The sequence below is a fragment of the Odocoileus virginianus genome, chromosome 24, assembly GCF_023699985.2.
Source record: "Odocoileus virginianus isolate 20LAN1187 ecotype Illinois chromosome 24, Ovbor_1.2, whole genome shotgun sequence".
Lineage (NCBI taxonomy): Eukaryota > Metazoa > Chordata > Mammalia > Artiodactyla > Cervidae > Odocoileus > Odocoileus virginianus.
In genome coordinates, this window is record NC_069697.1 from 9,124,499 (window position 1) to 9,136,737 (window position 12,239).

Genomic DNA, 12,239 nt, shown 5'->3' on the forward strand with positions numbered 1-12,239 from the left:
AGACTGTGATGTATGTTTGAAATTTCACAAAAGGAAAAAAAAGTTTATCTTTTTCGCTCTTAAGCTTTTGATGTGGCTTTAAACAATTTTTATTAATCATTTTGCTGTAGTTAAACCTTTATTCAAAGTCACATGAAATCCTATTCATAAGAAAGATTAAGGTATAAATAAGCATATTCTATTCTAAAACTGTGGACAATGGTATTAACCATGTATCTGTAGATAATAAATGGGTATAATTAAAATCTAGCAGATTTATCTGTAGCTATAACAAGTAGTACACGCACAAAATAATATTTGTAATATAAACAAAAAATGAATTACACGTATCTTTACCAAGCGATACATTATTTTCCCATTTATGCTTATTTTATTCACTAGGAGAATAATGAATCTTTTTTATGGAGTACAACCAGCCCTTCGCCAACCCTGGGGAGAGTCACGCCTCCATCTCGTACGACGTATTCATCTAGCACGTTGTCACGGAGTAAGATTAGCTCTGTGTGGAAAGAGCCTATCAGTTTTGTAGTGACACGTTTGAGACCTTATACGACGTATCTTTTTGAAGTTTCTGCTGTTACAACTGAAGCAGGTTATATTGATAGTACGATTGTCAGAACACCGGAATCAGGTATGGTTTTTCTTTCTTTTTTATTTTTTGTAGGAAAAGAAGTTAAATTATTCACAGAATAATCTTTCTTTTCTTTTTTTTTTATGTAGATCTTTTTGTTAAAGATCTTCCTTCTTTTTCAGTAACTTTTTTCTCCTTAATAATGGATAATAGGCATGCCATTTGGAGCATCTTCAATTTCAGTACTCTTTTAAGGTACTGACATAAGCATCTAAAAGGAGAAAAGAGATTTGAAAGAAAAGATTCTTGAGCTAATAACCATGCTCCTAAGATCAGCTCTTATCATTCTGTGATCTCAGGAATTTTTAATAATTGCCTCTGTTTGTCTACATTTTACATTATCATCTGGTGATGACTTCTCTCACTAATATTGCTGTTACCAGATGTGGAGATAACACCTGCAGTAGCAGGAATATCATGTGATTAACATTCAGTATCAGAGAAAAACAGTAGTTAGAAAATGCCTACCTACCTGTATCTTCTCTGTACTGCAGTTTCTTTATGTGATGAATGGAGACATCTTCATTGTGGAGATGATGTTAGTACTAAATGAGCATTATTAGATGTTATTACTACTAAATTCTAAGAGTACATATTTCTAGGTATAGTATTTGCATATTTAATTATATTATGTAGGCAGTGCTGGGCTTAGTCGCTCAGTCGTGTCCAACTCTGTGACCCCATGGACTGTAGCCCGCCAGGCTCCTCTGTCCATGGGATTCTCCAGGCAAGAATACTGGAGTGGGTTGCCATGCCCTCCTCCAGGGAATCTTCCCCACCCAGGGATCCAAGCCAGGTCTCCCACACTGTGGGTGGATTATTTACCGTCTCAGCCACCAAAGAAGCTGAAGATACTGGAGTGGGTAGCCTGTCTTTTCTCGAGGGGATCTTCCTGACCCAGGAGCGGAACTGGGGTCTCCTGCATTGCAGGCGATTCTTACCAACTGAGAGACAGTTATGTCACTGTATTACACACTGCAAGACAAAATACATAGTAGCAGACTTTCAGTTATGATGGAAAATTTTTAGGTTACTGGGCATTATTACTGGTAGGGTAATTTCACTAAAGCATAGTAGTTTTCCTGATGACTTAGGTGTTAGGTCTTATCATTTCATTACATGTAAGTGTGAAGGTTTTTTACCTTGACTTAAATAAAAATCTCAGAAAAAGACCATTTCCTTTTCCATACTCCTTACTTCTTCTTATTAAGAAAAAAAGAAATAATTTCATGAGAGTCACACAAAGTGAAATTTGGTTGACAAGTTTGTTTTAAAAAATATTTGGAATGTTTTATTTCAATTAAAGATTTTTTAAAATATTAAATACATGTATGTGGAGAAGGAAATGGCAAGCCACTCCAGTGTTCTTGCCTGGAGAATCCCAGGGACGGCAGAAGCCCAGTGGGCTGCCGTCTATGGGGTCGCACAGAGTCGGGCACGACTGAAGCGACTTAGCAGCAGCAGCAGCAGATACATATATGAAAAACAGACCTCAATGGACATGAGTTTGAGCAAACTGTGGGAGATAGTGAAGGACAAGAAAGCCTGGTGTGGTGCAGTCCATGGGGATGCAAAGAGTCAGATATGACTAAGCGACTGAACAGTGACAAATGAAAAACAGACTTTTAAACATCATTATTATTTTTATGTTACCAAGATTACATTAGAATATAGGTTATAAATTTCCTCTCAGAAGCAAATCAGATGTTGATAGAAAAAGCAAAATCACTGCCAGTAAATCCCAAAGGTTGAGTTACTACTTTGGCCCTTCCACCTGTGCACAACAGAGGGAGAGTGTTTATCAAGCCAGATGCTCAGGGCTTGTTGAGTGCAATGCATATTAATATATATGCTTCAGGACACGTAACTGTACAAAGAACTGCATAGGGATGAAACACCCTGTGCAGTCACGTACAACATTAAGTGAAAATAGTAATGGTTGCAAATTTGGAGTTTAATGATCCACCATTTATTCACATTCTTCAATTATAGCCTATTTTTTCTTTAAGTTGAATACTTTGCTGTGTGATATTTTATTTTTTCTCTGATTTTGTATTTTATGTATTTAGTAAGGTGCTTTTAATCCATTTTTTTCTATAATAATTTCAGTGCCTGAGGGACCACCACGAAACTGTATAACAAGCAACATCACAGGGAAGGCCTTTGCAATATCATGGGACCCACCAACTGTAGTAACAGGAAAATTTAGTTACAGAGTTGAATTATATGGGCCATCAGGTAAGTCTTAATCAATTTTATGTTTATCTTTTGGAGTACGAATCGTATAAAATATTTTATTATTTTCAAACTTTTTAAAAGTACCGGACTGTTTTTAAAAGACCCTTAGCATGTTGAAACTCTTAAAACCTTTTGTTTAAAGCCATAAATAAGGATGGTAAAGCCTTGTCCACATTCTGTATTTCATGACAAAGGGCTGAAAGAATGAAAGAATCCCTCAAGAAAAGAAACATTAGAGGAGATAACATTTTTTCAAATATTTGATCAGGAGGACCTTGACTTGCTCTGATTGCAAATGTATTTATGAAGAAAAATGGGCTCCAGCTATATTAAATCAGATTTCTGCTTAGAACAAAGAAGCCATTTCAAATAATTGGTGGTCTCTAAAAATAATATGAGCAACTTTATAGTGTAGTGAGGTTACATCTTTATGAAGAAGCAAGAGCTGGACATCTACTTGTCTTATTTTGAGGACTTCAGAAACTATGTTAGTGGAAGTTAAGTAAGCTCTATAATTCTTAATCCAAGATTCTATGATTCAATGAAAGAAATTTATTTCAACTAGTAATGAAATAACATAAATGCACATATTGTCATTTATTTGAAGGAATGGAAAAATAGACAAAGGTCCAAATTAATCATTTTGAAATTTCTAGGAATCTGTATGAATCATATGGGTAACCTTTATTTCTCATCCCTGAGTACCTTCAGTTCAGTTCAGTCACTCAGTTGTGTCTGACTCTTTGTGATCCCATGGACTGGAGCATGCCAGGCCTCCCTGTCCATCACCAACTCATGAGTTTACTCAAACTCATGTCCATTGAGTAAGTGATGCCATCCAAACATCTCATCCTCTGTCGTCCCCTTCTCCCCCCTTCTTCAATCTTTCCCAGCATCAGGTGGCCAAACTATTGGAGCTTGAGCTTCAGTATCAGTCCTTCCAATGAATATTCAGAACTGATTTCCTTTAGGAGGGACTGGTTGGATCTCCTTGTAGTCTAAAGGACTCTCAAGAGTCTTTCCAACACCACAGTTCAAAGGTATCAATTCTTCGGCCCTCAGCTTTCTTTATTGTCCAACTCTCACATCCATACATGACTACTGGAAAAGCCATAGCTTTGACTAGATGGACCTTTCTTGGCAAAGTTCTGCTTTTCAATATGCCGTCTAGGTTTGTCTTAGCTTTTCTTCCAAGGAGTAAGCGTCTTTTAATTTCATGGCTGCAGTCACCATCTGCAGTGATTTTGGAGCCCAAGAAAATAAAGTCTGTCACTTTTTCCATTGTTTTCCTATCTATTTGCCACAAAGTGACGGGACTGGATGCCATGATCTTAGTTTTTTTAATGTTGAGTTTTTTTTTTTTTTTTAAAGGGCAAGCTCATGTGAATTTTTATTGAACGTGCCGATTATGATTTTTTTTTTTAATTTTTATTAGTTGGAGGCTAATTACTTTACATCATTACAGTAGTTTTTGTTATACATTGATATGAATTAGCCATGGATTTACATGTATTCCCCATCCCAGTCCCCCCTCCCACCTCCCTCTCCACCCGATCCCTCTGGGTCTTCCCAGTGCACCAGGCCCGAGCACTTGTCTCATGTACCCAACCTGAGCTGGTTATCCGTTTCACCCTAGATAATATACATGTTTCAATGCTGTTCTCCTGAAACATCCCACCCTCTCCTTCTCCCAGAGTCTACAAGTCTGTTCCATACATCTGAGTCTCTTTTTCTGTTTTGCATATAGGGTTATCGTTACCATCTTTCTAAAGTCCATATATATGTGTTAGTATACTGTAATGGTCTTTATCTTTCTGGCTTACTTTGCTCTGTATAATGGGCTCCAGTTTCATCCATCTCATTAGAACTGATTCAAATGAATTCTTTTTAATGGCTGAGTAGTATTCCATGGTGTATATGTACCACAGCTTCCTCATCCATTCGTCTGCTGATGGGCATCTGGGTTGCTTCCATGTCCTGGCTATTATAAACAGTGCTGCGATGAACATTGGGGTGCATGTGGCTCTTTCAGATCTGGTTTCCTTGGTGTGTATGCCCAGAAGTGGGATTGCTGGGTCATATGGCAGTTCTATTTCCAGCTTTTTAAGAAATCTCCACACTGTTTTCCATAGTGGCTGTACTAATTTGCATTCCCACCAACAGTGTAAGAGGGTTCCCTTTTCTCCACACCCTCTCCAGCATTTATTGCTTGTAGACTTTTGGATAGCAGCCATCCTGACTGACGTGTAATGGTACCTCATTGTGGTTTTGATTTGCATTTCTCTGATAATGAGTGATGTTGAGCATCTTTTCATGTGTTTGTTAGCCATCTGTATGTCTTCCTTGGAGAAATGTCTGTTTAGTTCTTTGGCCCATTTTTTGATTGGGTCATTTATTTTTCTGGAGTTGAGCTGGAGGAGTTGCTTGTATATTTTTGAGATTAATCCTTTGTCTGTTGCTTCATTTGCTATTATTTTCTCCCAATCTGAGGGCTGTCTTTTCACTTTGCTTATAGTTTCCTTTGTTGTGCAAAAGCTTTTAAGTTTCATTAGGTCCCATTTGTTTATTTTTGCTTTTATTTCTGAAATTCTGGGATGTGGGTCATAGAGGATCCTGCTGTGATTTATGTCGGAGAGTGTTTTGCCTATGTTCTCCTCTAGGAGTCTTATAGTTTCTGGTCTTACATTTAGATCTTTAATCCATTTTGAGTTTATTTTTGTGTATGGTGTTAGAAAGTGTTCTAGTTTCATTCTTTTACAGGTGGTTGACCAGTTTTCCCAGCACCACTTGTTAAAGAGGTTATCTTTTTTCCATTGTATATCCTTGCCTCCTTTGTCGAAGATAAGGTGACCATAGGTTCGTGGACTTATCTCTGGGCTTTCTATTCTGTTCCATTGATCTATATTTCTGTCTTTGTGCCAGTACCATACTGTCTTGATGACTGTGGCTTTGTAGTAGAGTCTGAAGTCAGGCAGATTGATTCCTCCAGTTCCATTCTTCTTTCTCAGGATTACTTTGGCTATTCGAGGTTTTTTGTATTTCCATACAAATTGTGAAATTATTTGTTCTAGTTCTGTGAAAAATACTGTTGGTAGTTTGATAGGGATTGCATTGAATCTATAGATTACTTTGGGTAGTATAGCCATTTTGACAATATTGATTCTTCCAATCCATGAACATGGTATATTTCTCCATCTGCTTGTGTCCTCTTTGATTTCTTTCATCAGTGTTTTATAGTTTTCTATGTATAGGTCTTTTGTTTCTTTAGGTAGATATACTCCTAAGTATTTTATTCTTTTTGTTGCAATGGTGAATGGTATTGTTTCCTTAATTTCTCTTTCTGTTTTCTCATTGTTAGTGTATAGGAATGCAAGAGATTTCTGTGTGTTAATTTTATATCCTGCAACTTGACTGTATTCGTTGATTAGCTCTAGTAATTTTCTGGTGGAGTCTTTAGGGTTTTCTATGTAGAGGATCATGTCATCTGCAAACAGCGAGAGTTTCACTTCTTCTTTTCCTATCTGGATTCCTTTTACTTCTTTTTCTGCCCTGATTGCTGTGGCCAAAACTTCCAAAACTATGTTGAATAGTAGTGGTGAGAGTGGGCATCCTTGTCTTGTTCCTGATTTCAGGGGAAATGCTTTGAATTTTTCACCATTGAGGGTGATGCTTGCTGTGGGTTTGTCATATATAGCTTTTATTATGTTGAGGTATGTTCCTTCTATTCCTGCTTTCTGGAGAGTTTTAATCATAAATGGATGTTGAATTTTGTCAAAGGCTTTTTCTGCATCTATTGAGATAATCATACGGTTTTTATCTTTCAATTTGTTAATGTGGTGTATTACATTGATTGATTTGCGGATATTAAAGAATCCTTGCATTCCTGGGATAAAGCCCACTTGGTCATGATGAATGATTTTTTTAATATGTTGTTGGATTCTGTTTGCTAGAATTTTGTTAAGGATTTTTGCATCTATGTTCATCAGTGATATTGGCCTGTAGTTTTCTTTTTTTGTGGCATCTTTGTCTGGTTTTGGAATTAGGGTGATGGTGGCCTCATAGAATGAGTTTGGAAGTCTACCTTCTTCTGCAATTTTCTGGAAGAGTTTGAGTAAGATAGGTGTTAGCTCTTCTCTAAATAATGTTGAGTTTTAAGTGAGCCTTTTCACTCTCTTCTTTCACTTTATCAAGAGGCTCTTTAGTTCCTCTTTACTTTCTGTCATAAGGGTGGTGTCATCTGCATATCTGAGGTTATTGACATTTCTCCCTGCAATCTTGATTCCAGCTTGTGCTTCATCCAGCCCAGCATTTTGCATGATGTACTGTGCATATAAGTTAAATAAGCAGGGTGACAATATATAGTATTTAGGCTCCTAAAGTTCTGAAATGTTTTCAGATCTAAAAATATGATAGTCCTTTTCTCCCGTCCCTGTTCAATACACAGACATACATGGATACCCAGACACACCTCTTCTATGTGGTATCATTTTCCAGAATTTTGACAAGGTACTCTTTCATCTGTGAGGATAAAAAGTTGAGATGTATCTACTAATTATTGACTTTAGCAATGTGGAAGTCATTAGCCATCTTAACTAGAGCAGTTATGATGGAGTATGTGGGGTGAATGTGTGATTGAAGAGAGAGCAAGAGAAGACCATTGAAGCAGTGGGTAATAGACAACTCTTGAATTTTGCTGCAAAGTGAAGCAGTGAGTGGAAGTGGGTAGAGGGGTGGGGGGTGAGCAGAGTTAACAGGTTTTCCTTTCAGAGGGAACAAATGAAGCATGTTTGCTTGCTAATGGGAATAAAGAAAAAAGACTAAGTCAATGATATAAGAAAGGCAAGAATTATTGGAAAGATGTCTTTGTTTAGGTAGAAAATGTAGGGATTAGTTTGAGATAAAAATCCAGATGGTTTATCCTTTATAACAGTTTATAAGGCAGAATCTATGGGTGTAGATGCTGTAAATATGTGGTTGTGTTGGTGGGTGTATGTGGCAAATGTCTTCTGAATGATTAGTTTTTCCAGTTTAATGAGAAGTAGTACCATCAATTGGAAAGGAAAAATGTAAATATTCCTCTCAAAAAGTAGAGAGTGACTGTGCTACTGAAATTAAGTCAGGTGCTGAACACCATTTAGGGCTCATTTGAAGTGTGGTAATGAACAAAGTGATATCAGAATGGATTTGTATTTTTCTCCAACTCCCTTCAACTTAATGTAAAGCAGTGATTATTACTGGCAGGGTCACTGAGGCTGGATGAAGAGTGGACATTCAGTGGTGAGGAACCGAACAAAAGTAGTGGTAAGATCAGTTTGTTTTGACTTCTAGAGCAGTGATCAGGAGACAGAAAGGGTGAGCAGAGACAGCTGCATGGAATTGAGATAATGGAGGATTTACAGTTACTGCTAATAGGGATGTCTGTTATAATGGTGAAGGAGTGACTGAGATCTAGTGTGGGACTAGATTATTTAACGAGAGCTTGGAGTGGTTTAAGGATGATCTCTAGGAATATAAAAATTACCACAAATCCATATGGCGTGTATACGTGCTCAGTCACTTCAGCTGTGTCCTACTTTTTGCAACTCTGTGGACTATAGCCCTCCAGGCCCCTCTGTCCAAAGGATTCTCCAGACAGGTACCCTGGAGTGGGTTGCCATGCCATTCTCCAGGGCATCTTCCCAACCCAGGAGTCAGATCTGTGTCTCTTTAAGTCTCCTGCATTGGCAGGTGGGTTCTTTACTGCTAGCACCACCATTCATAGGGCAGCATTGAAGACAGTGACACTGAAGCGGGAGCTGAACCATCCAGAGTGAGAGTGAGTGTGCTGGCGTGCAAAGGTCACTAGAACAATGAGAGTCAGTGAATGCACTGGTGGCAGGAGTGCTAAAGCTGTGGAGTTTTCCAAGCAGGGAGCTAGAATATTCTCAGACAGGGCAAGGAGGAGCATGGAGAACACGTCTCACACCTGACCACCTAGTCACTTGAGGGCTCTGGGGAAAAAGTAACCTATCACCACCCTTGAGGAAGACTGCAGGGAACAGAAGCAATGGTCTCAGGGGAGAGCTAGGTTTCAGTTACAGTAAGAAGGGGAAAAAGCTATTCAGAAATTGAGGATTTAAGGAATTTTGATGATGGCCCAGTTAAGAATTTTGCTCAGTAACTAAACTACAGGACATTTCTAAATATATCTTTTTATAAAAGATAGAAGATTTAGCATTTTAATTGAATTTGAGTATGAAACACTGTCACTGTTTTTATATTGGTAGAACCTAACACATTCCTTTAAAATATGCCAAAAAATAACATGACAGTTCAGTAGGGCTTTATATTAATGTAAAAGTAATTTTAAGCATGAACTATTTCTATTTTTTTTCCATGTTGGTTAAATTGACACAAGTGCAATTCTAAGCTAAATGTGTAACATATATTCACTTTTTAAATTGTAATAGTGAATGTCAGTGCATAGGTTAACACTAATTCAGTTCAGTTCAGTCGCTCAGTCATGTCTGACTCTTTGCGACCCCATGAACCTCAGCACGCCAGGCCTCCCTGTCCATCACAAACTCCCGGAGTTTACTCAAACTCATGCCCATGGAGTCAGTGATGCCATCCAGCCATCTCATCCTCTGTCGTCCCCTTCTCCTCCTGCCCCCAATCCCTCCCAGCATCAGGGTCTTTTCCAATGAGTCAACTCTTTGCATGAGGTGGCCAAAGTGTTGGAGCTTCAGCATCAGTCCTTCCAATGAACACCCAGGACTGATCTCCTTTAGGATGGACTGGTTAGATCTCCTTGCAGTCCAAGGGACTCTCAAGAGTCTTCTCCAACACCATAGTTAATTACTCTATACTTCATGTAAGAATGATTACATGCTTGAAGAATACATAATCCACAGTTATATTTTGCTTTTTGTAGGTCGGATTTTAGATAATAGCACTAAGGACCTTAAGTTTGCATTCACTAATCTAACACCGTTTACGGCATATGACGTTTATGTTGCGGCTGAAACCAGTGCAGGGATTGGACCTAAGTCAAATATTTCAGTATTCACTCCTCCAGAAGGTAAGAACATCTCCTCTAGTGTGTGAACAAGAACTTTATTGAATCAGTTAAACATTGTATTAGAAACTATTTGGTTGATCTTTATCTAATTCATGTTATTTCCTTATCAGATGACTACTTAGTACATTCTGAACATGTGTTCCTCAGAACACTAAACCCATAGCAGGCTTGATGATAAGAGGGACCAAAGATCAAGTGAACGTTACAGCAAGCATTACATGCTGTGTCAGCCTGCATTTTCACAATGAACACTACTGGAAAAATCTCAAGACTAAATACATTTAACATGGTTTAAACCCCATTATTTATTGTATATTCTGTTTTTCTGTAAAGTGATGTTCAGAGAAATCCGTATATCCCACAGTGCCTATGGTGTTGTTGCTGTTCACCACTAATCGTGTCCAACTCTTTGCGACCCCGTGGCCTGCAGTTTCTCGGTCCTTCACTGTCTCCCGGAGCTTCCTCAAATTCATTTCTGTTGAGTTGGTGATGCTATTTATAATCAAAAGGATATTCTAAACAATTGAGGATTCCTGGAAGGGGCATAATGTAAATTTACCAGAATAGACTGAAATTGTTTTCAAAATTTCTCCTGAAAAAACTTGTTATTTGTATATGTTAGATATCACAGTCTAAGGCTAAGTGTAGTGTTTAAAAAATGTTACCATGCCATTTCACAGCCTGTTTTCTGGGCCCACACCAAATTTGCTCAATGCCTTTATATATTGTACTTATTTAGGAGAATTCAACAATTTTTTTTTTTATGATCACACGAACACTTGATAAAACAGATTTTGTTTGTGTGATAGCTAACATTCAGTAAGTTGTGAGTTAAACACACATGTGTGCACTTGAGCACATGCATACACACACACAAACAAGGTTGGGCATACCTTCATCAGATAAATCATTCAAGTGTTTGTCCATGAGAGGGCAGCAACTATTAGGGAATTTTGTACTTCTCCCCCATTTCAAAGAATGACCCTTGAGAATATTTTGCTATTGAAAGCGTGTAAAATTTATGTTGATTTCAAATGAAAATAGTAATATGTACATGGTTTCGATACACAGATTAAACAGAAGCATCCTCATAAGTAAAGTGTTTTTATTTTTTTCATACCAAAATTTCTCTTTTGCATTTATATCAGAAGAATCTTAGCAGGTATGTCTTCTCCCTTAGACCTGAAATTTCTCCCACTTCTACCTAAACCTGCTCTTAAGGATTTTCAAGAAATCTAGACAGATTTATGTATGCCTGCCAAACACAGCATGCCAGCAACGTGGCCTTTATCAGACTTACAGCCCTTGAATCTGGTCTTTTCTCAACCAACCCAATTGACCAATTTCTATTCTCATGTTGTACAATTAAATAAATTCAATCTTAAATCAAGCTGATTTTGGGGCTCCTACCCTGAGTCCACAATTTAAGATAATTGGTTTATTGTCATCATTCTTGGCCTACAGCATTTGACCAAAACAGGGAACTAGGTAATATAATGTGTGTGTGTGTGTGTTAGGTGTCAAGTCATGTCCGATTCTATGCAACCCCAAGGACTGTAACCCACCAGGCTCCTGTGTCCTTAGGGTTTCCCAGGCAAGAATACTGGAGTGGGTTGCCATTCCCTTCTCCAGGGGATCTTCCCGACCCAGGGATCAAACCCGGGTCTCCTGAATTGCAGGCAGATTCTTTACCATCTGAGTCACCAGGCAAGCCCAGATAATACACTGCCATATACTATTCCATTTTATTTAGGATATCACTTAAACATTTATTTCCCTTTCTTTATGTCTTAATTTTTTAATTGACAAAATAATAAATAGAATATTTAAGGACGTTGTTCAATGTACTTCACATGGCTTGTTTTTGATGCCAAGTTATTTTGAATAGATGACTCTATTTGCCCCGTATACCCAGTGGTTTACCTCAGGTTTATCTTACTGCCTCCTGAATTACTCATCACCTGCTCACCACATCCAAGCGGCTCTCAGAAACCCCTGGAAACTAAGGTGGCCTTCGCTGCTGGAAGGGCAAGCATGGCTGGTTCTTTCCTCTGCCCGCCTGCCTCCTCTGTGCAGTTCTCAAGGAATAGTTCAGCCAAAGGGGTCTCAGTAAAATACTGGGGAAAATGCAGTGAATGTATGCTCAGACACACTAATTAATCCTGGTCCCATTGATTAAAAATTTGCCATAAAGGAATCTTTAAGCTATATGAGAACAATCAAATAACTCATTAGAACATACACACTTTGAATTAAAATTGATACCTTAATTTTCTAGTATTCTTTTTATTCTTTAATATAACAGGTTCT

The 12,239-nt window shown here is 38.0% G+C and overlaps 1 protein-coding gene across 2 annotated transcripts in view; it reads left to right on the forward strand.

Moving 5' to 3' along the window:
* The window catches only part of PTPRQ (protein tyrosine phosphatase receptor type Q), a 235,648-nt gene that overhangs the window by 11,721 nt on the left and 211,688 nt on the right, over positions 1-12,239 (forward strand). For both annotated transcript variants that reach the window (XM_070454261.1, XM_070454262.1), the window contains exons 6-8: positions 382-631; positions 2,741-2,869; positions 9,783-9,929. In XM_070454261.1, the coding sequence (XP_070310362.1) occupies positions 382-631; positions 2,741-2,869; positions 9,783-9,929 (526 nt within the window). The remainder of the gene's footprint in view (positions 1-381; positions 632-2,740; positions 2,870-9,782; positions 9,930-12,239) is intronic.